General features: G+C 51.3%; 1 protein-coding gene across 1 annotated transcript in view; it reads left to right on the forward strand.

The window, feature by feature from the left end:
* The first annotated feature begins 23,120 nt into the window (after positions 1-23,120).
* Positions 23,121-25,734, forward strand: part of ATOH8 (atonal bHLH transcription factor 8) — a 32,607-nt gene continuing 29,993 nt past the window's right edge. The window contains exon 1 of the mRNA XM_042981886.1: positions 23,121-24,280. Within this exon, the coding sequence (XP_042837820.1) occupies positions 23,522-24,280 (759 nt within the window). The 5' untranslated portion in view covers positions 23,121-23,521. The remainder of the gene's footprint in view (positions 24,281-25,734) is intronic.

A 25,734-nucleotide genomic window follows, 5' to 3' on the forward strand; every position in this document is an offset into this window, starting at 1 on the left:
AGGGAACGGGGTTGCCAGGGGAGATGGGGGCACTGGAGAGACTGCCAAGGCTCTGTTTGCCCCTGCAGCCCAGCAGCTTTCAGTCATACCCTGCCCCCACACATGGACACAGGTGTGTGCGCCACCAGCCACGAGAATGCCTGTGTCACATGGGACACCCCTGCTTTGCCAATCTTTAATTTTATTCCCAGGCAACTTCCTTCTCGGCGGGCTAGTCCCAGATGGTGGTTTTGGGCAGTCATCCTCAGCATAGCCAAGGCCCAGGGAGAGGGAAGAGCACCAAGGCCCGGGGTCTCGGCCTGCAGTGGCCCCACCACAAGCAGAATATTTTATTGACCTCTCAGGCTTTTTTTTTTTTTTAAGTTCCCATGCCTTTCGCCTTCTACTTTTTAATGTGTCTTGGCAAGTTTTAGCATAAAAACAATGTTTTAAATGACTTACAGTTTATTTATTTATTTATTTACTTAATGTTTACTTTTGAGAGAGACAGAGTGTGAGTGGGGGAGGGGCAGAAAGGGAGGGAGACACAGAATCTGAAGCAGGCTCCAGGCTCTGAGCTCTCAGCACAGAGCCCGATGCGGGGCTTGAACCCATGAACTGCAAGATCGTGACCTGAGCTGAAGTGTGGCGCTCAACTGACTGAGCCACCCAGGCACCCCCATTAAATGACTTACAGTTTAATGTAAAGCAAGCTGAATGGCTGATTTAGTTTTTCAGTTCTCAGATGTTGTCTATTGCAAGAAGCACCATGGATTTAAGAACATTTAAAAAATTTTTTCTTTTAGGAGCCAGGAACATGCGGCATTAACAAACACATCAATGCATTCAGATTTTTAGAAATGTTTATACAAAAAAAAATGCACAACTTAGAATTAGGGAAATTCTTGTTGGTAATTTTTGGCGTCAGAAAAAAATTTCAGAGTAAAAATTGGCTCTCCTGGAAGATGTGTGACATTTGTCTTTGGTTTCATGTCCCCATCATGTGGTAGCAAGGGGCATAGGGTGAGGTCATGCTTGTTCTGTGAATTTTTTCTGGTCCCCCAGAATGCTCAGGGGCTAGAGTTCAGTTAATCAAACCATTCTTGTTAAATAAGGGCCACTCTCAATACATTCAAGAAATGTGACTTCTGCAGTTAGAAATGGTTCTAGGTAGTATTGACATTTTAACAATATTTATTCTTCCAACCCATGAGCACGGAATGTTTTTCCATTTCTTTATATCTTCTTCAATTTCCTTCATAAGCTTTCTATAGTTTTCAGCAGACAGATCTTTTACATCTTTGGTTAGGTTTATTCCTAGGTATTTTATGCTTCTTGGTGCAATTGTGAATGGGATCTGTTTCTTTATTTGTCTTTCTGTCGCTTCATTATTAGTGTATAAGAATGCAACTGATTTCTGTACATTGATTTTGTATCCTGCGACTTTGCTGAATTCATGTATCAGTTCTAGTAGACTTTTGATGGAGTCTATCGGGTTTTCATGTATAATATCATGTCATCTGCAAAAAGTGAAAGCTTGACTTCATCTTTGCCAATTTTGATGCCTTTGATTTCATTTTGTTGTCTGATGGCTGATGCTACAACTTCCAACACTATGTTAAACAACAGTGGTGAGAGTGGATATCCCTGTCGTGCTCCTGATCTCAGGGGGAAAGCTCTCAGTTTTTCCCCATTGAGGATGATATTAGCTGTGGGATTTTCATAAATGGCTTTTATGATGTTTAAGTATGTTCCTTCTATCCCGACTTTCTCGAGGGTTTTTATTAAGAAAGGATGCTGAATTTTGTCAAATGCTTTTTCTGCATTGATTGACAGGATCATATGGTTCTTATCTTTTCTTTTACTAATGTGATGTATCATATTGATTGTTAAAATGTCAATACTACCCAAAACTATCTACACATTCAATGCAATCCCAATCAAAATTGCACCAGCATTCTTCTCGAAGCTAGAACAAGCAATCCTAAAATTTGTATGGAACCACAAAAGACCCCGAATAGCCAAAGTAATTTTGAAGAAGAAGACCAAAGTGGGAAGCATCACAATCCCAGACTTTAGCCTCTACTACAAAGCTATAATCATCAAGACAGCATGGTATTGGCACAAAAACAGACACATAGACCAATGGAATAGAATAGAAACCCCAGAATTAGACCCACAAAAGTATGGCCAACTAATCTTTGACAAAGAAGGAAAGAATATCCAATGGAAAAAAAAGACAGTCTCTTTGACAAATGGTGCTGGGACAACTAGACAGCAATATGCAGAAGGATGAAACTAGACCACTTTCTCACACCATTCACAAAAATAAACTCAAAATGGATAAAGGACCTGAATGTGAGACAGGAAACTATCAAAACCCTAGAGGAGAAAGCAGGAAAAAACCTCTCTGACCTCAGCTGCAGCAATTTCTTACTTGACACATCCCCAAAGGCAAGGGAATTAAAAGCAAAAATGAACTATTAGGACCTCATGAAGATAAAAAGCTTCTGCACTGCAAAGGAAACAATCAACAACACTAAAAGGCAACCAACGGAATGGGAAAAGACATTTGCAAATGACATATCAGACAAAGGGCTAGTATCCAAAATCTATAAAGAGCTCACCAAACTCCACAACTGAAAAACAAATAATCCAGTGAAGAAATGGGCAGAAAACATGAATAGACACTTCTCTAAAGAAGACATCCAGATGGCCAACAGGCACATGAAAAGATGCTCAATGTTGCTCCTCATCAGGGAAATACAAATCAAAACCACACTGAGATACCACCTCACACCAGTCAGAGTGAATAAAATGAACCAATCAGGAGACTATAGATGCTGGCAAGGGTGTGGAGAAACGGGAACCCTCTTGCACTGCTGGTGGGAATGCAAACTGGTGCAGCCGCTCTGGAAAACAGCGTGGAGGTTCCTCAAAAAATTAAAAATAGATCTACCCTATTACCCGGCAATAGCACTGCTAGGAATTGACCCAAGGGATACAGGAGTGCTGATGCATAGGGGCACTTGTACCCCAATGTTTATAGCAGCACTTTCAGCAATAGCCAAATTATGGAAAGAGACTAAATGTCCATCAACTGATGAATGGATAAAGAAATTGTGGTTTATATACACAATGGAATACTACTTGGCAATGAGAAAGAATGAAATACGGCCTTTTGTAGCAATGTGGATGGAAGTGGAGAGTGTTATGCTAAGTGAAATAAGTCATACGAGAAAGACAGATACCATAGGTTTTCACTTATGTGGATCCTGAGAAACTTACCAGAAGACCATGGGGGAGGGGAAGGAAAAAAAAAAAAAGAAAGGTTAGAGAGGGAGGGAGCCAAAGAGACTCTTAAAAACTGAGAACAAACTGAGGGTTGATGGGGGGTGGGAGGGAGGGGAAAGTGGGTGATGGGCATTGAGGAGGGCACCTGTTGGGATGAGCACTGGGTGTTGGATGGAAACCAATTTGACAATAAATTCCATATTTAAAAAAAAAAAAGAAATGGTTCTAAATTATAATCTCATCAATAAGCATTTAACGAATGTCTAATATGCATCTACCTCTCTCTATTGTCCTCTCCATAACATTAATGGATTCTTACTCCAATCGCTAATGATTTCACGGAGGTTGTCAGGGCCTTTGTAACTGACACCAGTTTTCTAGAACTAGAAATTAGAGAAGTGGGAGAGGAGGAGGAATGAGAATCTATGCCATTGGTGTATCATAGTTATTGGCCAACATTTTGTCATATGTCATCTCATGTGGTTCTTACAACACTGGGAATATTATTACCGTAAATATTTTCTTGTGACCAAGGAAGAAACCGAGGGTCTGACTGATACGGCTCCTCACCTGGCACCACGTAGCTAGTGAGTGGCAGAACAGACCTTCTACCAGGGTCTCTCTCCCTCTTCCTTGCGTAGTTTCTGTGGTGTGGGAAACACCTGGGCTGCTTTTGTTTCATTTGTCCCAACAAAATCAGAATGCCTTTTTAATCATCTTTTCCTCACACTGAGGGCTGACCCCCAAATAACTCTAAGACATTGAAGAGAGAGAGAGAGGGAGAGAGAGAGAGAGAGAGAGAGAAGTGCTAGGGAGCTCTGGGATGTGTGTGGATATATGACAAAGGCCTATTTAAATGCATTTTTTAAGTTTATTTATTTATTTTGAGAGAGAGAGAGAGAGAGAGAGAGAGAGAGAGAGAGAATCTCAGGCTGTCTCTGGGCTCCACGCTGAGCCCAATGCAGGGCTCGATCTCATGAATGTGAGATCACGACCAGAGCCGAAATCAAAAGTCAGGCGCTTAACCAACTGAGCCACCTGAGTGCCCCTAAATGCACTTAATTGGTAACTATTTGTTCAAGTCTCAATTGTGTGCCCACCATGGGACAAACAAGTCACAAAAGTGGGCTCCCTATTGCCCTCAGCTGCCTCAGTGAGTCCTGAGGCCTGTGTGTGACCCGCCCAAGGACAGACCCTGGTGACCACATGTCTGTCAGAGGACCAAGTCATGCCTGAGCTCCGCCAGGTTTCGGCCTGCCCTTGAGGCACTCCTTGTCCTTTGCCAGCAGACGGATGGGCAGGTGGGCTGTGAACCCATCTGCCAACAAAGCAGTGTGAGCTCAGTGTGGTCAAGTTGCTGCCCGAGCTCAGAGGAAGGCTCTCAGGAATCTGCGATTGGAGAAGGGGCAGAGGGTGGGGTCAGTATTGGGAGGAGAGCTGTATCACTGAGGAGGTGACATTTAAGCCGCCCTGTGAAGGATGAAAGAAATTCACCAGGTGGGTGGAGGGCATTCCTGGCAAGGGAACAGCAGGAGCAAAGCTCAAAGGCTTGGGAGTACTTAGCACAGAGAGGATGGTATGGGTATGAAAGTCTGTGTGTGTGTGTGTGTGAGAGAGAGAGAGAGAGAGAGACAGAGAGAGACAGAGAGAGACAGAGACAGAGACAGAGACAGAGACAGAGAGAGGTAGGCTCCTATTTGTGTCCACGTGTCTTTCCTTAGCCTCTGGCTCCTGGGACACCCTCCCTAGGGCTCTCGGCCTGGCCCTGAACTCCGTGGGCCTCTCTCTGCTCGCCTCTGGGCTCAGAGCTTCTGCTCTTCAGCCCCACAAGTGCTTCCCTGCTCCCTCAGGAGCTCCCCGCCTGGACTTTGTTCTTCCAAAGCCGCCCTAAGCTTGGCCTCTAGAAGGACACTTGATCCCCTCTCCTGGCTGGCAGTGGCGCACAGCCCTCAGAGCAGCTGCAAGGATGGCGTTGACTCCAGATGGAAAGTGTTTCGAGAATTCTGACCTGACATCATACCATCCTGACACTGAGCTGACAGTGACTGATCTGGGCGTGGCCAGGTGAAGCCATTCCCTTTGGCTCCCCTCAAGGGCTGGCTCAGATCAAAGAGCTGGGCTTGGGAGGTGGTAATCTAGAACTGAGGGGCCGCTTACACAGGGAGAGGCCTTCTGGGTGTCCAGACCGTCTCTGAGAGCAACCTGGAGGCAAGGAGTCTCCCTGCATCCGTCCCCTGTGATTTGAGCCCAGCAGAGGCCCCACACTCATGCCACTGTAGGCTCTCCTACCCCATCCTGGGGCTCAGGCAGGCCAGGCCTTCGCTCCCAGGGGGCCGCTGGAGCCCAGCCCGCGTGTGGCGTCTTGCAGCTCGGCCCTCCCAGCCTCACTAAGCCCTGCTTAGCCAGGTGAAGAGCTGGGACTGCCCCAGCCGCACGCCGCAGGATGAAAGGGGAGTGCCCCTGCCACAGCTGACATCCGCACCCTGGGCTCAGACCCAGGACTTGTCTTCAAGGCACCATCTGTCGCCCGCCAGGGCTGAGTGGGGACAGCAGGCTGGCACTGGGGCTCAGAGGGCAGAGCTGGGAGGGGAAGTCACAGGGACCTGTGCTACAGGTTTTGAGGGCCCCCGGGTGAGAGAGCCCCCTCACTGCCCCTTCTGCCAGCATTACCCACCGTACAGTTTGAACCCAGGCATGGAGAATAAACGGGTTAGAAGGGGTCAGCCCCCATCTTGGGCTGGCTTCAGCTGCCATCTAAGAGCATTCCCTTCTGGGGAAGCCAGAGGGCACAGCCAGATGGTCTCCAGCGCAGGCAAGCATCCAGTTCCAGGCATCAGAGCGGTCACCGTGGAATCATGAGACAGGCATTGGGCACTGGGCATCAGGCCACGGGATGGGCTGCCTGTGGTTGGAGCCCTGGCTGGCCCTCTGCCCCTCCCTGGGAGCAGGCCATCCTCAGAGAACAGAACTGGACATGGCGGGGAGTCCTCTGGATGGGGACAAAAACCCCTGCTGGGCAGGGCCCTCGGGACAGGGACACATTCACAGGGACTGGGAAGAAAGAGGGCTGCTGACTCCTGCCACTTTGGAAGGGGCCAGTAGGTTGGAGAGAAGACAGAAGAGGGGAAGGTGAGCGGATTGAAAGATCAGGAAGGAAAGGGAAAAGGAAGACAAAAATATGAGAGGGGAGAGGGGAAAGAAGGGGAGGAGAGGCGAAAGGAAGGGCTGGACTCCAGGTTACAGAGACCTGGAAATAAGAGTGGCTCAAGCAGAATGGCAGTTTCTCCTACACAAAGCTGTAGGTGTTGGTCTAGGGCCAGCGTGGGAACCCAGGCTCCTTCCCTTTCCACCATTCCCCCCAGTGCAAGCTGCAGTGTAGAGGAGGGGTGGGGGAGGGCATGCCTGTCATTGTTGGACCCAAGTGGTTGTTGCACACATCGTTTCCCTCGCTGTATCACTGATCAGAATGTAGTCACAGGGCCGCCTCTAGCTGCAAGAGAGGTTCTGGAAGGCAGTCTTTGTTTTGAGCATGATGTGTCCAGAGTAAGAAGCTCCATGAGAAAGGAGAAAATGGGTGTTGGGACAGAGGGAAATAAAGAGGAAGAGAGGCTCTTGGAGGGGGGAGGAAGGGAACTAGAAGGAGGGAAAGACTCTTAGGAGCAACTTGTACCTATGGCCAGACCTGACCTCCCAGCACACCTGGACCAACCCCCAGGGGTTTGTCATAGGCAGGCTCTGTTGGAGTTGGGGGTGGTCTTCCTTTCCCCAGAGATGGATTAACCACCTGCCACATGGGCCCAGACTTCATGTGGGTCGGGGATACCTTGGCAAGGGTTTCTGGAGAGGGTCTGCATCTAACAAAAGGGAAGAAGTTGAAGTGCAGGGTTTTACTTTCCTACTTAGGCAAGAAGAGGTTCCAAGGTGCACTCTGGTCATGAAGGAAGATGTGATGTCATACCGAGCAATATTCTTTAGGGATGTAAGGAAGGAACTTGTCCAGTTTTCTTCAAGATACATGAAAGTTCATAAAATTGGGATCATTTCACATATCAGTTAGGTCACTCTGGGCCACATGTAACAGAAAACTCGACCAAAATGCTCAATGAGAGCATTTATTATCTCTCCAAACAAGAAGTCCAGAGGAGAGCTGTTCTGGAATTGATTAAGTCAAGATGATGTCTGGGTTCTGGTTCCATTTCCTGGAAATTCTCACAGCTTTTCCTTTTGGTTGTAACATGGTAGCTAGACGCCCAAGCATTATATTCTCCTAAATCTGCTTTCAGAGGAAGAAAGCATTCTCCTCACCAGGGCCATTTTATCTACAAGGGAAACCGTTTCCAAAACCTCTTCATCAGAATTGTTTGGAATCAGAATCCTTTCTTGGCTAGACTAGGTTACATCTCTATCTTTCAACCAACCATTGGCAAGAGTGAACAGGGTCACCCCTTCCCATGGGATGGTTGATTTAGGCCAATAATGGGTTATCGTCGGGGGCCCACTTTCTCTCAGCACATTGTGGCTGGATCCTGAACAAAGACAAATTCTGTTATCAGAGAAATAGGGTGCCACGGCTGCTGGTTAGTCTCAGGGCAGATATTAATAATCAATTATACCTCTTTTTCTTAGACAGTCATTACCAACCAGACAAAGTTGGCACAGGAGATAAAGTATACATGTCATCTCAGCCTTAGATAACGGGAAGGAAGGAAGCCATAATTCAGGGCACCTTTAGTGACTCAGTCATCTTGTCATTGCTTCATGTGGGGTCTTTAAATACGTCTAAAAATTCTTTTACAGTCCACCCTTCAAAGGGTGGCAGGTAGTTCCCTCCCTTTGACCATGATCTGGATCTAATAATTCATTTCTAGTGAATAGAAAATGGCAGAAGTGATGGTGTGTGAATACTGAATGGCGCTATGAAAGGCAATGTTGCTTTCCCCTTGCTCTTTCTTGGATCACGTATTCTGTGGAAGGCCAGCCACCATGTCATGAGGATGTTCCAGCAGCCCTACAGAGGGAAGTCCACATGGGAAGGAGCTGAGATTTTCTGCTAAAAGCCATGTGAGGAAGTCATTTCGGAAGTGGGTCTTCAGGCCCCAGTCAAGTCTTCCTATGACTGGAGTCCTTGCCGACATCTTGATGGCAACCTCAGGAATCACCCAAGCCAGAGCACCCCAGCAAAGCCACTTTCAAATTCCTGACTCCCAGAAACCATGATATAATAAGAGTTTCTTGTTTGAAGCTACCAACTTTTGGGGTAACCTGTGATGCAGTCAGGGCTGGGACTAGGGTGAAGTAAGTGAGGAACCCAGGGCACAAAATTTGAGGCCCAACCCTGAGAGTGAGCTTCTCCTTAAATTTTGTGCCCTGGGTTTCTCACTTGCTTCACCCTAGTCCCGACCTTGTGTCTAGCAGCACATAACCTTCCATGCCTCTTTCCATTTCCCAACATTCTTCAGCTTGCCCTTGGGGCTCCTTGGGTTTCTGAAGAAGCTGAATCCATCTCCGGTTCCAAGGGTGGAGTGTGTGACTAAGTCTGTCAGCACATTCCAGTACCCTTAGGTCTCAGCGACTGGATCAATTGGGGCACGTGACCTGGTCCTGTCCAATCAGAGGAGATATCAAGCCTTTTGCTAGGGATGCTGAGACAGATATGATTCCACTCTTGTCATTAAACAAGGTACATGTAACTGTGGGGGCTTCTGGCAGTCTTTTTGGGACCCCTGAGGACAGCCAGTTTGGGGATAATGCTCCCAGCAGGATACAAAGAAGCTGAGTCCTTGGAGATACTGTTCAGCTGCTAGTGCTTACCTGAAGCCGGCCTCGTCTCTGGACTTTTTCAGCCCAGTGAGCTAGTAATGTCCTTTTAAAAAATTTAAACCAGTTTGAGTCTGGTGTTCTGTTACAGGCAAAGGAAAGCACAAATGTGATGTTAAACACACAGAGGAGACCCCACATCAGTGACTCTGGCAGATGCTGCCAGGGATCCAGCTGTTTCACACTGTGCAGAGTGAGTATCCAGATGTTCCGTGAAAGTGTTCTTGTTTCAGCCAGATGTTGAGTATCTTGTAGATGGAAGGTTAACATGATTTAATGCTTAAAAGCAAACTTCCTTCCCTTCCCCACCTCCAACCCCCCACCCCCACCCCATCTGATGCCTGCTCCCTTACAGTCCTTCCAGATAGCCATGCCCTGCCTCCCCCGCACTCAGGGTGGTGCCCTGTTTTGTATCCTGGTACAACCTCCAGTCCACTTGTCCTCTTTTTCCACAGCTCTTTGGGCCAGAGATTGGTATGTAGACCAGAGAGCCAGTCTAGAAGCTGGACAACCTCCCACGTGTGGCCTGGCTTCAAGAGATGAGCTAGGGAAATCGATCTTTCTTTGCCTCTCCAAACTAAGACGGTCTGAAGAAGGAAGCAGTTACAGGCAGAGCCATGAAGCAGAGACAGGGCCGTGCAAGAATGATAGGCAAGCAAAAGTTATGTGGGAGCAGAAAAGAGGAGCAGGTAAAGCTACAAGGAAAGAACTACCCCAGAGTCCAGGGCAAGAAGAAGTTGGTTGGTAGGGAGAAGAGGGTGGAATTGATTCACGGAAAGAACAGACTCCCTGAGTGGGGAAGAGTGCTACTAAGAAGGAAAGAGAGAGCAGTTAGTCAGGATAGGCTAGACTCAGCTGTGGAAACAAACAGTCCCAGATGCCAGTGGCTGACCCAGCAGGAGTTTATTCTTGACCACACACTACCTGTCCATCTCAGGTGAGCCAGGAAGTCGCTGCACGTTCTCGTGCCGCACCTCAGACCTACAAGTACCTCCACGGTTGCAGAGGCAGCGGAAGGAAATTCAGCCAATTGCTCATCAGCTCTTAAGGCTTCTGCTCAGAGGTGACATGTGACCCTTCCACTTACAATATGGCTGTGCCTAATTTTAAAGGTAGAAGAGTCATGTGATGCTACCGTGCACACGAAGAGAAACAAGAATGTTTGTGGCCAGTCTTATTGATGTCCAGGGAGAAGGGAGCTGGTCCCCAGAGCTGCTTCAGATTGCAGAGGTCCAGATTTCACAAGGCCCTGCCAAACTGTGGTCCTGGTTTGTACTCACACAAGATCTTCATCCCCTTATTGCCCCATGCATGCCCTGCAAGGCCCACCACCCTCCACACACACATTGCTCATTTCTTTTAACCTAAGACCTCATTCCAGGGACTTCTTATTTCCTTTGAGTGCTCCTTTCTCCACTGGGCACTCCCCTCTCAAAAGCCTAAAGCCAGCACAAACCACCTTTGTGTCCCTGTTTTACAGCACGATGGGGATCTACAGGCCTGCCTGCCTCAGGAGAGTCAGAGAAGACTGCTGGAAACTCTATTTGCACACACCAAAACTTTGTAGGTTCCCCTGGCAGGTAATAATACAAAGCCATAAAGTTTTCTAGTGCTTACTGTTAGCTAAGCACTGTGCTGAGAACTTCCTTTGAATCCCCTCATTTAAAATACTTTCAACCTCACTTTTCAGGTGAAGAAACTATGGCATGGAGAGGTGAGCAACTTCCTTGGGGTCTGATTTTTGTATCTGTGTTCCTCACATTATAGAACACACCCAAGAGAGATGGTGAGGAGGGCTTTGGGGCTGACGGGCCAGCCCTGGGGGACAGAGATTGATCTTTGGAGAGGGAAGAAAGACAGAGGCTTCCTCAAGTGGGTAGAGAGCTTACTTCCAAGGAGGAGACAGCTGGGATTCGGGAGAAACACACTTACGGGGGCAAGGTGTCATATCCTTCAGATGCCCTTGGGCCCAGACTCAAGGCCCTCTTGGAGAAGATTAAGAAACTCAAACAAAATAAGCTGTCTTTGAGCATATATAGTGATCACATTGTGGTCTCTAAACATCTTTTCTCACGAAAAAAAAACAAGGCTTCTTGGAGAATTGGCTGTTTCCAGGTCTGGAGCAGGAAACATATAAAAGGAGCCCAGAACATCTTGTACCAGAAGCCAAGAAAGCTATCAAACACCACCGGAGTCATGTCAAAAGGACACAGGTGCCAACTTGAAGGAGCTCCTACTGGACAGAAGGGGATCATTTGTGCATCAAAATCAAAGCTAAACAAACAAAAACCTTGCAGTGAATTGCAACATATCAAATATTTTTAAAATCTGTAAATTCAAAATGATAATAATAAAAAACATTCCGCAGGATGTTTACAGAAAACTCACTCTTCTGAGAACTGATAAGTAAAGGGAAAGAAGTTCTGTAAAGCTAACTTTGGGGCCTCCCAATAATGTAGTGAGCTTGAGGCCTAGTTGGAAGACTGCTCACGTATTCCCAAAACTCTCCCTCTGGCTTTCTCTGGGCCTGAATTTCCACCATTAGAGACTCATTTTCTTTGGGTTAAGAGATGTTCTGAGTCAAAGCCAAAATCCCCTTGGGAAAAGTTTGTTAACTTCTACCCTCATAGATTGTGATGGTCCTATGATTCCTGGGTCTGGACAGATAAGGGTACAGCTAGACAGGAGGGGCTGGGAGGGTCAGAGAACTTGGCCACATCATCTAGGGGAGGAATTCAACTTGACTGTGCACAAGAACCCCCTGAGATGCCTCTCCAAAATTCAGCTCCTCAGTAGCCTAATCAGATGGCATCTGTTCCAGCAGGTGGAAAAGATGGCAGAAATGCATAGATTATTATATGTCACAGGTGATTTGGACATAGGTGGTTCTGTCACCATTTTCTGGGAGACACTAGACCAGGGCTCCTGGATCTCTTCTATTGGCCCATGAGACTTTCTGCTCCAGCAGTGCTGGTCTGTCTCAGCTGAGCACTTCCAGCCTCTGCAGACTTTAGCAGGCCCCTCTCCCTGGGACCTCTTTACTACTGCCAGGTCCCTCGCAGGTGCCAGGCCTTTCCTTGTGTGGGGCAGCTGGCACAATGGAGAAGGGACCCAGCCACACGGGTCCCGGTGTGAGCTCTGAGCTCCCCTCTCTTGTGGCTTCCTGAGCTGTCCTGACATGCCCAGCATCTCATGTGACAGCCCACTCACTCCTGATGACACTTCTTAGGCTCTACTGGGCCTGGGACCCTGCATCTCAGCTGAGGGATTCCTCTCTCCTCTCTGGTGCCCTCATGGGACACTTGTCCCTGGGTGGGAGGTTCTTTATAGCCCCTCTGATCAGCTCCGTGTCTCAGCGGGATTAATGGTTGATCTGCCCTCACTCTGGAGTCTGTTAACCACCTCTCGCTGTCGTCTTTCCCACCCTATCACCTCACCAGCCCCTTCCTATCCCTTGGACCTCTCTCCATCCCTCCCTCCTCCTTCATGGCCCTCCCCTCCTCAAAGGGGCATCTATATTCCAGGCCTGAGCCCATCCTTCTAGTGACGCCCCTTGGTCCACCTCTTCCCCAGGGACTGAGCACTCGGTTTGAGATTGACCTTCTGAGTCCCCACGCCCCGGCCCTTGACTAATGGCCCCAGCTGAGCTCTCCTCTTTAGACACCTGGCCTTTGCCTGACCCCAGGGCCAGGCCTCGGCACCAGCCCTGGCCCTCCCTGGCTGGCCTGTCCCCCTGCCACCCAAGCCTGGGTTATGACATCTTTCCACCGAGCAGCTCCTATTCGAGAAGGCAAACACAGGGGTGCCCACAGGCATGTGCACACGCTAGCACACGCGCACACACACCCCCTCCTCGCACTGATGCCTCACCCGTTGCCGTGAAAATCCGGCTGGCCGTGTTTATTTTTCTTCCTTTCATTTCCCCTTTAGAACAAACACCAGCCCTGTACCAGCGACCACCCTCTCCTCACAGATCCACAGCCTCCCCACCCTCGCCCTGTCCTCCCTCGCAGCTGTGAATGAGAACAGAGTGAGTCTTTTAGCAGGAGGCAGTGGCCTGAATGAATTGATCACAGCCTCCAAGCCAGCAGGGGAGGGGTGGCGAGCATGTGCGTTTGCTTCTTAGAAACTCTTTGCACATCCCGAAGCTCATATTTTTCCATGCGCCTTAGAGCAAACGCCTCCCCACCTCACCCTCCTCCTTTCAGATTTTAATTCATTTTTGGTCCCATGCATTTTGTTTTCTGTTTTCTACAAGGGAGCCTGAATCAGGGCCTCAGAAAAACAAGGCCGAGCTGCCAACTGGAAATGTTTGCTCTGGGGGCGAGTTCGGAGGCTGGCGTCAGGCGGGGCAAGATCCGTGCCAGTGGAATGTGATTTGGGGGGGAAGCTTCAGGTCACTCAATCGCTGGCAGCCTGCCCAGGAGCAACTGGATGCTTTCTGGGCTGTGTGTGTGTGTGTGTAGACTTTTCTCCCTCATGCAAACAGAGCCCTGGAGATGTGGAGACAGAAGCATTAGGAAGAAACTAGACAGGGGGTTGGAAAATCAGGCAACCAGGAGATTAGGTGGGTGGGGGTGAGAGGCTGGTGCCAGGATCTGTGCAGCCACTTTATCTAGCACCCATTGTGTTCCCAGCCCAGAGTTGGGGGCTCTCGGGAGGGAGGGGAGATGCAGACCACCCTGGCTCCCCGTGACTCATAGGCTCTTATGGGGAAACAAGTCTCCCAGTACAGAACACAGTCGGGCCAGCCTGGAAGTTCCCCAGAGTGGGATGCATGAATGACTGATGGTGTTCAGGGAAGGCCTCCCGGAGGAGGTTTCATAGGGTCTGAGCCCTGAAGCATGAAGTATTGCATTGAAAGGAGAGGAGAGGCGTTCAGGATACCGTTCGGGGTTACCATGTGCCGAGCCCTGGGCTAAGCACTTTACGTTGACAATCCCCTTCAGTCTTCCCAGCAACCCTACAAGGGTCACCGATCTCTCTATTTGACTTTACAAACAAGGAAACTGAGGCCCAGAGAGATGAAGGAACTTTGCCAAGCTCCCAGCTTGTAAGTGGCAAGCTAGTGTTCAACTAAGAGTTGTCCCACTGTAAAGACCGATTTCTCCCCACCACAAGGAGGGGCCTTTTCCATTTAGCCAAGTTGCCCAGGTAAGGGCCTATTTTTGTTTGTTGATTTTTTTTGCCCCTGGAAGGAAAACTGTTAAATTCAAAGACAGGATCTAAGATGACTCCCAGAGGCAGTGTGACAAGTGCATGGAGACCGGAAAGGAATCTGCCTGGCCTCACCATTCCCAGGAGGTGGCAGTTGGGCCCCTTGGCAGGCCTGCCAGGTTCCATACCAAGCCAGGCCTTTCCCGCAGCCCGAATCACCTTCCTAATGACCCATGTCCCCTCCTACAGCCCCCAGGATCCCTCCTTCACATGCCAAGTTCTTTCCCACCCTAGATGTTCACTCTGGGAGTGCCCACTTTGGGGATCCTCAGAAGTTATCTATGCTACTCTGACTGGTGCCTGAAACTGAGGTGAACCAGACAGAATGGGTTTCTCAGGGCAACCAGCATGACTCTAGACTTGGAGTCAGGAGACCAAGAGCTGCCACGACTTCCTAGAGATGTTTAGCGAGTCCTTTCCCTGCTCAGGACTCAGTGTTCGTAGTTCTGAAGTGAGGAATGGCCTGGATGAGCTGTCGCAGATGGAGGGGGAGAGTCTAAGATGTCAGAGGTGATAGGCAGGTGTTGGGTGGGGGGCGAGATGAGCTTGTCTAAGGTGGCCAGCCCACCTCTGGCAGAGGAAGCGGGGTCTTTCACAGGCTTGGGAGAGAAGAAGGAAATAAGCCAGGCATGGCAGGACAGGAGAAGATGGAGTGAGGGAGGTGGAGTTATGCTCAGGATGGTCAGACCCAAGCTTGCCAGGTAGAGACCAGAGGGGATAGTAATCTATCTGATTAATTTGGATGACTCCACTGACCACCTGGGGACTTTATTGTCCTGAGGTCAAATAGTTGGTTAGTCTCACCCATTGGTTCTTTTTGACCTAACTGACCACTAATATTAGGTAAGCACCAGCTTGGGGTCACCTGGGCCTGCCAGATCACCTTCATTGGTTGAACTGATTTGTCAATTCCACAAGAGAACTGATTTTACCAATTATTTCCAGGAAACGGGTAATTGACTGAACTCACCAAACCCAGTAATTGTTCTGGATTTTCAGAGATAGTCTTTAGGTCGGGTATCTTTGGTTCTCAGACACACGTAGGCTACCGGCTACTTACCAGCAACAGCCAGACTCCTGAGAAGGCTGGGAAGAAAACCCTATGAACAATAAGCTTTGGGATTCAGTCTCTCCAACAATAAAATGGGAAGGTTGGGCTAGATCAGGAGTGGCAAACACACGGTGTGCATACTACCACTCTTCCCCTTTCATCCATGGCAGACATTGCTAATCGATTACAGCACTCATTCCCATGGGACCCAGATGAGGGTCTCAGAATCCTTTTCAACACAGGGCTTCAGGCAGCCCCTACCAATCAATTAGATTTGGCACGCATGATAAAAAGCGTTTGTCCTCTGGGCACTAGAGGATCTCGAAGCCTCCCTCCAGCTGTGCTGATCTAGGATTGCAACTGATTAGGTGTCTGAGGGCTCAGCCTGGAGACCACCAGATCGACAGCTGCCCCTGGGGCTTCCTAGGTCTGTGGAGCTGCCCTTGAGCTGGGCCATGGCTGAGCTGGTGCCTTATTAATTTTCCTCACTGCTAATAAATGTGCATTGCGTCAGCTCTGCTCTGCCCCCTCATGTTCTCCGGCTGCCGCCAGCAGCAGGGACTTTTTCAGAGAGCTGTAAAAATAGTTTTTTTTAAGAAGCCTGCACAGAAGAAGCAGTCAAGCCTTTTTTGTTTCCCTTCTTTTAGGAGGGAATGGGGGAGATGGGTAGGGAATACTTCACAATGAAGGAATGTGCTCCTTGGGGAATTTAAAGTTGTTTTCCTAAAAAAAAAAAAAAAAAAAAAAAAAGGAGTTATCACACTCTGGTTTCACATCTAGCCACAGAGCAAGTCTGTGAGGATTGGTAACCGCTCCCAGGAGATCACCGGCTTAAGCCGGGTCTCGTTAGGCTGTTGACAACTTGGTGCTGATGAGCAGAGCCCTAATGAGCCGCCTGCTTGCTCACTGCCTCCTCCCTGGCTGATCCAGCTTCAGCGTTCCAGTGGGCTCGATGGCTCCCTGAGACAGCTTTTCTTGTCTGCAATGGAGGTTAGGCATGCAGGAGAGCTTTCTCTCCTAGGAGTGAATGTTGTACTTTTCCTTGCTGGCGTTATGACAAATGGAGAGATGCTGGGGATGGGGCGGGGGGTGGTTTCTCAGGAGAGGCAGGCTCCAGCTCCTCCTCACTCTTCCCATTTTACAGATGAAGACACTGAAGCTTGCCGCGGGGAGAAAGGCAGGGGAGGCAGGTGCCAAAGGGAAGGGTATTTGCCAATCCCGGGAAGAGAACGCATCTCTTGCTTCCCAGACCAGCAAGTCAAAGCTGCAGAACTCCGACAGCATCTAGCCCAGAGCTTCTTGGACCCGAGGAATGTATGCCCTTGTCTGAAAGGACAACACGTTGTCACAGAGCCCGATGACATAATTGTACTCTTACTCTATGACATAAGTGCACTCAGTCTTATGTAACTAGAAACCAAAACAAGTTAATAAATTAATAGACAAAACAACAAAGCTGATCGAGCATTAGCGACATTAAGTTAGTGCGACAGATAATATTGTTTTGCTGAAACAGAACCCATAGGGCATAGAAGAGGAGCAGAGGAGAAGCGACAGAAGACTCTGGGCCTTCCCCATCAGAGGCCGTTAGAATGAAGGAATCTGGAGGACAGTATGAAGTCAGGGTGAGGGAAGAGGACAGGAGAGGGCAGGGCCAAGTCAGATGTTGGTCAGAGGAAGCTGAGAGCTTGAAGACTTAGCTACTCCAGGGCACTCCGCCTGTCCTCTGGGGGTGTATTTGCCCAGCATAGGCCTGGCTAGCAGTGTTTCTTCCTTGGGCAGGTCTCCAGGAGGCTCAGATAATCCCCTTGCTTTTTAGCAAATTCTCGAAAGTCTGGGCAGTAGCACGTGACCATCCCCTCTCTCCTCTGCCATCTTGCCTGCCAATGGGAAGAATCCTTGCTGGGCTTTGCAAGGGAGCAGGTGTTGCTCCTTCCTGTCTCCTTTGGGTGAGAACACAGACCGTGAACATGGTGTGTTAGCAGCAGGAAAGTGCTGGCGGTTCAGTTGTAAATGGGTGGTGAGGGGAGGCTGCAGTGAGGACGTGACATGACAGCGAGGAAGTGACATGGTGGGGAAGGCTTGAAGGAGGCAAGGGAGCAAGCTGTGGGCCTTTGCCCGGGAGGCAGTCTGCCAGGCCAAGTCCGACCGTTCTCAGGCCTGATTTAAATGTCCCTTCCTCCAGGAAGTCTCCCAGAGCTGTTCTGCCAGACTTGGAGTTCCCACAGCTTTTCCTGCAGGGTGCAGCACTTTGCGCTGTGTCTTGCAGCTCTCAACAGACTTGAGTTATCTTTCCACTGGGCTCGGGGCCCCTTGAGGTGGACATCATGTCTCTTCCCGCTGGAACGCCCACCCCCTGAGGTCAGGGGTGTTTGCTGTCTTCACTGCTATATCCCCAGCCTCAGTTGGTGGTCTACAAATGCATACTGAATTGTCAGAGGTGGACCAGGGAGGGAAGGGATGGGAATGGTCTGCTGTTTGCACTTAAGCTCCGGATGTGGACACTTCATCTCTTTGCCCCAGTCCCACCATGAGACCTGAATGGGCGCAAGATCTGTCAAACGAATGGGTGACTGTTGATTAAAACCCATCATCCCCCACTCAGTTTATCAGTCTAGAGGCCAAAAGTCAGAGAAGAGAAACCGAATCTGACATGACCACCAGTTCTCAGTAGTGAGAGCAGCCATTCCTGTGATGTGATCAACTCTGTCTCTGGATTCACTGGTTCTTCTGTCAGAGCAGCTGAGCAAGCCCTGGTCCATACTGTGCAGTGGGCCTTTGCTCATTCAGTAAGTATTTTTGAGTGCCTACTGTGTACCAGGGATTGTTCTAGAGGCTGGGATGCAGCAGTGGACAAGGCAGGCAAAAATCCCTGCCCCCATGGAGCTGACATTCATATATATAATGACCGATATATATAATCTGACATATATATAAAATGTCAGATGATGGTAAGTGCTTTAAAAATTAGAGCAGGTTAGGGGAGGGATATAAACTTTACATGGGTGCTCAGGGACAGCCTTACTAGGGTGACACAGAAACGCCACAAGGGGTGAGGGAATGAGCCATGGGGATACCTGGGAGCATTGCAAACGGAACAGCCAGTGCAAAGGTCACTTGGATAGAGGAAGATAGAAGGAAGACCAGAAAGTGAGTCCAAAGGAGCTTCCTGCCTGCATGACTCATCCCTGTCCTCTGGATCCAGCGTCCTGCTGATTAATGCTGGCCGTGTGGACCCTGTGCCGGAAGATAGGGAGGGGCTTTGGAGCCACCATGCTGACCATATTCTACTTCATGCTCACTCCCCTGGGTGGTCCTCTCTAGGGTTGCTTCAAGCACTGCTCCGGGTGCTCTAGGCATACACACCCTGTTTCCTTCTGGCCACCCAGCGTCCACTCTTCCTCCCTTTCTTGAATAGGTGACAGACACACCCACTCTGGAACAATTGGAACAGCCAGAAATGAGGACTGCAGATTCAGGAATGTAGAATTTCATGTAGCAAGTGTCTAAGGTTCTATCCCATCCAGCTAAGAAGACAGCCATCATTGGACATCACCAAGCTGTCTCTTGGTCACCCATGGGTGTTGCGTGTGCACCAAGGGATTGCTGGGCAAGTTCCACTCAGTAATGATGGGAAGGCACCAGTGCTTGGACATCCAAAGATCTGAGGTCCAGAAGTGGCTCCCTGCCATCTAATCCTGACCTGGAAGGAGCTGGAGGCACACTGGGCTGGTCCAAGGAAGGTCAGTGGCTTCAGATGAGAGGTGGACAGCAAGAAGCTCACCCAGGCTGCCAGCATATGCAGGGACAGCCAGGATGCCAAAGCAGCCAGTACAATAGGAAGCCCAGCTACACAACTCCCCAGATGTTAGTCACCGAGGTCTCAAGAGGCAGCAAACCACAATGACTCAAAGCTTGGGTTTTTGGGTCAGTTGCCCTGGGTTCAAATCCCACTTCTGTTATTTCCTTTCTGTTGGCAAGTTTTTTCCTCCAGGAATAGTTTCCTTATCTGTAGAATGGGCTTACCTCCTTGGATTGTTAAAACGATTTAGTGAAATAGAGCCTCTGATCAATCCCTGCGTGGAGGTAATTATTGCTGCCTGACTGTCTAGTATTTGTCCCCAGGGGCCTAAGCCCTAAGCTCTTGCCTTCCTTTCCCTTTCTAGCTTCGTTCTTGTTACTTGGACCAGCCATCCAGGGGATGTGGCACCTCCCAATGGCACCATCGTGCTAGCCCAGGGTAACAACATCAAACAGTTGATTCAAGGAGGGATGTTTTTAATGTAGGGCATAGGTTTTCTGGAGTGCCTGCGTTGTGCCATCCCAAGCGGAGGGCGATACCACCTTGAGCCTCAAGAGCCTTTTTATCCTGGCAACTCTATGAATTCACAAAACGCATATGACTGTCATTGCAGAGCTACCACTCCAGGCGCCAAGATCAGCAAGTAGTTCCTCATAGGAGATGTGCAGTACAGGCAGCATCATACCACCAGGGGGCGCTGCCCAGCTGGTCTCTCTCCCCCATTTCTCAAGGAGGCTGATGGGAGGCAGAATGAGGAGCCCTGGATGCAGGTTTGCCCTTAGGCTGCGGTCCACGGGCAGCTAGTCTGCACCTTGAAGATCTGCCACCTGGTGGGCTGGGAATAGCAATAACAGGGACTCTTCACGTCACTTGGGTCCTTCACAGTTTGCCTCCCGTTCCTGTACATGCATTCTATCTTATGACTAAGGGGATAAACCCCAGATAATGAACTAAGGCTCAGAGAGGTAAAGTGGCTGCTTAAGGCCACACAGCTGGTAAATGGCAAAGCAAAGATCCCTCCTAGGCTTGCCTGCTGCCAACCCCGGGGCCCCAGTGTCTGACCAGAGGAGAGGCAGCATGGTGAGGGGGCAGGAGGGTGTCCTGGGAGACTGGAGCCAGGTCTGAGTCTTTCCCTTCCCATTCCTATCCATTCCCTTCCTCTCTTCCCACACTGTGGGATTTCAGCAAACTGCTCTATTTTGGGGAAAGATGGCAAGGGGCTCAGGCAGCACAATACTGAGAACCCTCGATGCTCAGCCAAGATATGTACTTTTCCTGGAGTGCAGCCTGGGCTCTTTAGGGATGATTTTCAGTCCTCCCAGAGACTTCCACACTAGCCACCCCCACTAGCCATCAACACCACAGCCTGCAACTGCACCCCTAGTCTGGGGGCAGATGCCAGGATGCAAGGAGCCAAGGCAGCGTGCTAACAGAGGATGCCTAAGGCCACCATTCACTTTACATCATCACTATGCTCCATGCTGTACATGCAGCCTCATGACAGCCCTGTGAGGCACAATATTATGATCTCCATTTTACAGGTGAGGAAACTGAGGCTCAGAGAGTACCTGAGCAACTCTGGAGAGGGGGACCTGGCTTTCCTCCCATCTCTGCCACTGACTGACTAGATGCACGAGGAGTGGGCAAACATGGATCTTAGCCTCTGCTTGGGTTCTGGAGAAGGTGAAGAAGGGCATAAGGGCTGGTTGTCCTTCAGCAAAGGTTTCCTGAGCACCAACTCTTGGAGATAGGGAGGAAGGAGCCCGCAGGCTTCCAGGAGCTCATAAACCTAGGGAGTCAGCCAGGTCCTCAGTGAAGGATAAATTGCACCCATACCTGTGAGTGATATGTGCAGAGGACAGCAAGAGTGAGACAGGGGGCTCTAGTGGTCAGCCAAGGTTTACAGGAGGAGGCGGGACTGGAGCCAGTCATCAAAGGGTGAGGATGAGCATGCTCTGACGCAGGGAGATGTGGGAGATCTATGAGCGAAAGCCAGGGCATTAGGGTCGTGGGCTGGGGCGGGGGAACAGCAGGTGAATGATGGCTCCTCTCTGGGGCACCCTCTTGGTCTTAGGAGAGAGATAAGGTGCAGGAAGACACTGGGCGTCCATGAAGGGGGGTGCCCCAGGGACCACATGCCTTATGGAGACCCATCTCAGTGGGAAGAAAAGTAGTTTTGGACTTGCTGTAGTCAGAAAATTTCATGCCTCCGTGTATGTGAATGTGTATGTGTGAGTGTATCTTTGAAGCCCTATGTCAAAGTAGTTTTGCCTCCGCAATCTCTTTTCCCTTTCCCAACTACCCTGAGAGGTTTGCTGGACAGAAATATCATCCTCAGGGACAGAGGAGCGAAAAGAACCCTAGTGGGATGATGTCTGGCCCACGGTCAGGGGGCTCAGTAGTTGAAAAGCCAAGGTCTATCATGGATGGGCTCCTGGCCCCAGCTCTATGCTTCTGCCCCAAAACTTTTGCCTAGACTGCTCTCCTATCTCCCAGGACCCTGCATGCCACAGGCCACCAAGCCACCTGCCTCCTCCTGCATTTTTACAGGAAAACCCCCAACCTGGTCTGGTAAGTATGGGGGCAGGAGTGAAGGAATGAAACCAGAAGATGAGGTGCAGTGGCTGCAGAGGCCAGAGCCCAAGACCAGGGTTGAAGGTCCATCTTCTTCTCCCAAACTGTTTAAAGTGCCCACCACTGCCTTAAGGAGGAGCTGCCATAAGAAAGGACCTGGGATGGGTAAAGCCCTGTGCTGGTCCTCCAGGGCAGACTTGGAGAAATGGTCCCCCTAGCTTGACCTCTCCTTTCCAAATCTCCAGTGGGATGGCACTGAGGACTGAAGGTCTGGGGGGAGCAGGGAGTCAACTTCTGCTTCCTGCCAGTAACTGTGGGCACTTGCAAAGCTATCCCTTAGTGCCAGACACTGCTCTGAGTGTTACACACACATTCTCAATCTTCACAACCACCTCGGCAGGAAGGTATAATTATTACCTCCATTTTACAGGGAGGCACAGAGAGGTTCAGTGACTTGCCTAAGATCACTGTTTGTAAGTGGAAGAGCTGGGGTTCAAACCCAGGAAATCCGCCTCTAGGAGCTACTCTGCCCCTGTTATTAATAACAATTATAAGCAAAGCCACCATTTGACTAGTACCTCTGGTGTGCCTGGGGCTCAGCTCCTCACAGCAAGGCTGGGACTTGGGCACTGATGGCCTGCACATTTCTCATTTCATAGATGAATAAATCCGGGCTTAGCAGGCGGCCTAGCGGGAGGCAACTTCACAATCTCACAGATGCTAGGTCCACCTAAATCCGAAGTGTCCATTCTACTCAGCCTCTTTGGGGGCGTCTTTGACTCCCTGTGTGACACTGGGAAAGCACATTTCTTTTCAGAGCCTCAGTTTCCCTATCGCTTAGGTCTTCTACTCCTGGCCTCCCTGCTCCAGCGAGTGCCAGAGTGGGTGGGGTTGCGGTGCTGTGGGAGTGAGGGTCTCCACTGCTCAGGACCTTTTCCTTCCCCCACCTTGGTGCTCCCCCTCCCCCCACAACGTCCCTCGCAGAAGTTGCCGATCCGTTTCTGCTTTTTTTTTCTTTTTTTTTTTCTCCAATGGTGAGTTGGGACGGAGAGCTGCTGGGTGCAGAAGGTCGCTGGTGCATCACCCAGAGGTCAGCTAGCCCGGGTAGAGAAGGCCCAGCTCAGATTTGGGGACGGGCCCAAGGGCCCAGAAGCCACGTGCTCCGGGCAGTTCTGCTGGGAGCGGACCGTCCTCTGGGGAAAGAGAAGCGCCCGGGACTTGAGGAGGGGGCGGGGAGGGGGAGCCTGAGGAGGCAGGTTCTGGACAGAAGGGATGGGGGTGGGGGGAGGTAGAGAGGACGCGGACAAAGGAGGCGGCCGGCAGCCCAGCTGTTTTGAAAAATGCTTCCTGTTTCTTTAAAGGCGCTCGTGGCTCGGGCGGCCGGGGCTGGGGAGGCGGCGGCGGCGGGAGCTGCCTCCTCTCCGGGCGGCGGCGCTGACTGATCTCGCGAACTGGGCTTCTGTGTAAACTGAGGCTAAACAAACACAGATGGAGCGCAGCGGGCGTTCTCCAGAAATGCTGGCAAGGCGGCAGCGACTTCAGATGACACTCTGAGCGCTCCGGGAACGGACAGCCCGGCGGCTTCGCGGAGCCGGCGGCGCAGCTGCCCCGGGCGAGGGGGAGAGAGGGAGGGAGGAGGGCGGGCGCGAGAAGGGGGAGAGCCCGAGACTCCCAGGCGCTGAGCGCGGCGGCGGCCCGGGCAGAGCCGGCGCGCAGCGTGCAGAGCGAGCGCGGCGGGCGCGCGGCCCGGGCAGCCCCACGCCCCTGCCTCTCGCGCTGCCCGCGCCATGAAGCACATCCCGGTTCTCGAGGACGGGCCGTGGAAGACCGTGTGCGTGAAGGAGCTGAACGGCCTCAAGAAGCTCAAGCGGAAAGGCAAGGAGCCGGCGCGGCGCGCGAACGGCTATAAAACTTTCCGATTGGACTTGGAAGCGCCCGAGCACGGCGCCACCGCCACCAACGGGCTGCGCGACAGGACCCAGAGGCTGCAGCCGGTCGCGGCCCCGGTGCCAGCCCCGGCGGCGCCGGCGGTTCCTTCAGGTGGGGGTGCGGACCCAGCCGGGGAGCGCCGGAGCGCCCGAGCGCCGGAGGTCTCGGACGCGCGGAAACGCGGCTTCGCCTTGGGCGCAGTGGGTCCGGGACTCCCCACGCCGCCGCCGCCGCCGCCGCCGGTTCCAGCGTCCCAGGGCCAAGTACCTGGGGGTCCCGAGGCGCAGCCTTTCCGGGAACCCGGCCTGCGTCCCCGCATCTTGCTGTGCGCACCGCCTGCACGCCCCACGCCGTCGGCGCCCCCTGCGCCCCCGGAGTCTTCAGTGCGCCCGGCGCCCCCCACGCGCCCCGGAGAAAGTTCTTACTCGTCAATTTCACACGTAATTTACAATAACCACCCGGATTCCTCCGCGTCGCCTAGGAAACGGCCGGGCGAAGCGACCACCGCCGCTTCGGAGATCAAAGCCCTGCAGCAGACCCGGAGGCTCCTAGCGAACGCCAGGGAGCGGACGCGGGTGCACACGATCAGCGCAGCCTTCGAGGCGCTCAGGAAGCAGGTACCAGCTCCCAGCCGCACACCCTCACTGCGCCCGAGGGATGGTTGCGGGAGTGGGTGGGTGAGTGGCGGGGGGATTTTCGGGCGGATGAAGGTGTGTGTGAGGCGCATATTGTTCCCGCCCGGTCGGCCCCAGGGCCCAGACACATTTGAGCCCTTCTAGGTCAGTAACCTTTGTCACAGCGTTGGTACGGATCTTCGCTTGCAAAGTGAGGGCAAAGGTTCGAGATCTCTGGCCAGGCACGCCCCGGTTCTTCCCCCAGCCCCCCAGGGTGACCCTGTCTGCGCGTCTGACTTCAGCCCTCATAGTTCACTTTTATGGCAGCGAGTTATTTGTCTCCCCGGGTCCCTTGGGCGCGGTGGGGAGTGGAGAGAGGGAATGTGGGAATCTGTCTCCAGCGAGGAAGAGTGGGGAAGACCCTTTCCCTTCGGGCATTTAGTGTGGTCTGGGTCTTGGAAGGCCCAGATGCTGCGGAGGGGTGGACCTAGTTTTGCTAGCTCCTCTTCAGCCCCTACGTCCCAAAAGAGATACCCCTACACTCTGGCTGCTTGGGGTTCTGCACCCTTTTCCCTGGTATCCTTAAGGATCTGGGTTACAAGCCTGCGTCCCCTCCCCAGGGGGCAGCCTCAGGAATTGGCTGGTGAGAGCCTTCCTAGGGGACGCCCTCCGCTGCTCCCTTTCACCCCACGGTGAAGCAGGTAGGTCTACTGAGGGGACCGGATGGTTAGGGGATCTTCAGAGCCTAGTTCTGAGGCGGGTCAGGGGCTTCTCAGTTTGGGGCTGGTGGGCACTGCCCTTACCAGCGTCCTCTGGGGGGATGAGTGACGAAGAACATTTGCTAGAGAATTACCCTTAGAGGAGAGGGGCAGTTTTGCAATTACACTTTAAACAAGACTGGGACTGCCCTGGGGTTCTAGACTTCTCATTTTCTTAGAAAGAAGGGAGATCTTAGAAGAGGGTAGTAAGTGCCCCTTGCCCCCAGCCCCACAGGGCATGGGGATGGATTAGGGGTGGATGGGACTGGTTTAGATGTTCAGGTTTTTTGCTTACTCTATAGCTGATTTCTTGTGTGACTCCAAGAAAGTAACTCAGCCTCTCTCTTTAGCCAACAACAAAGTGTCTTAGAAAACATGATCTTCTTTCTGGATCCCACTCTCTTCTTCCTCCTGCGGGCGGAGTAGACAGGGACATGTGTCCATCCATTGGAAGGGAATTGAGCTCCTGGGAGAAAAGAGGCTCTACAACTTGAGCCAAAGTGTCTTGCTTGGGCTTGGGTAAGATGCTTGGTCAGTGAGGTGGCCAGCCACACGGGTTGGGACCCTGGGCAGTGGGCCCAGTGGAACATTCAGGCTTATTCTTGGACAGCAGCTCTGTGTCTGAATGCCTGGGGAGGGTGGCAGCCTGTAGAGTGTCCTACAACCCACCCCAAGGATGGAAGGATGACAGAACGGCAG

Source organism: Panthera tigris, chromosome A3 (genome assembly GCF_018350195.1).
Source record: "Panthera tigris isolate Pti1 chromosome A3, P.tigris_Pti1_mat1.1, whole genome shotgun sequence".
Classification (NCBI taxonomy): domain Eukaryota; kingdom Metazoa; phylum Chordata; class Mammalia; order Carnivora; family Felidae; genus Panthera; species Panthera tigris.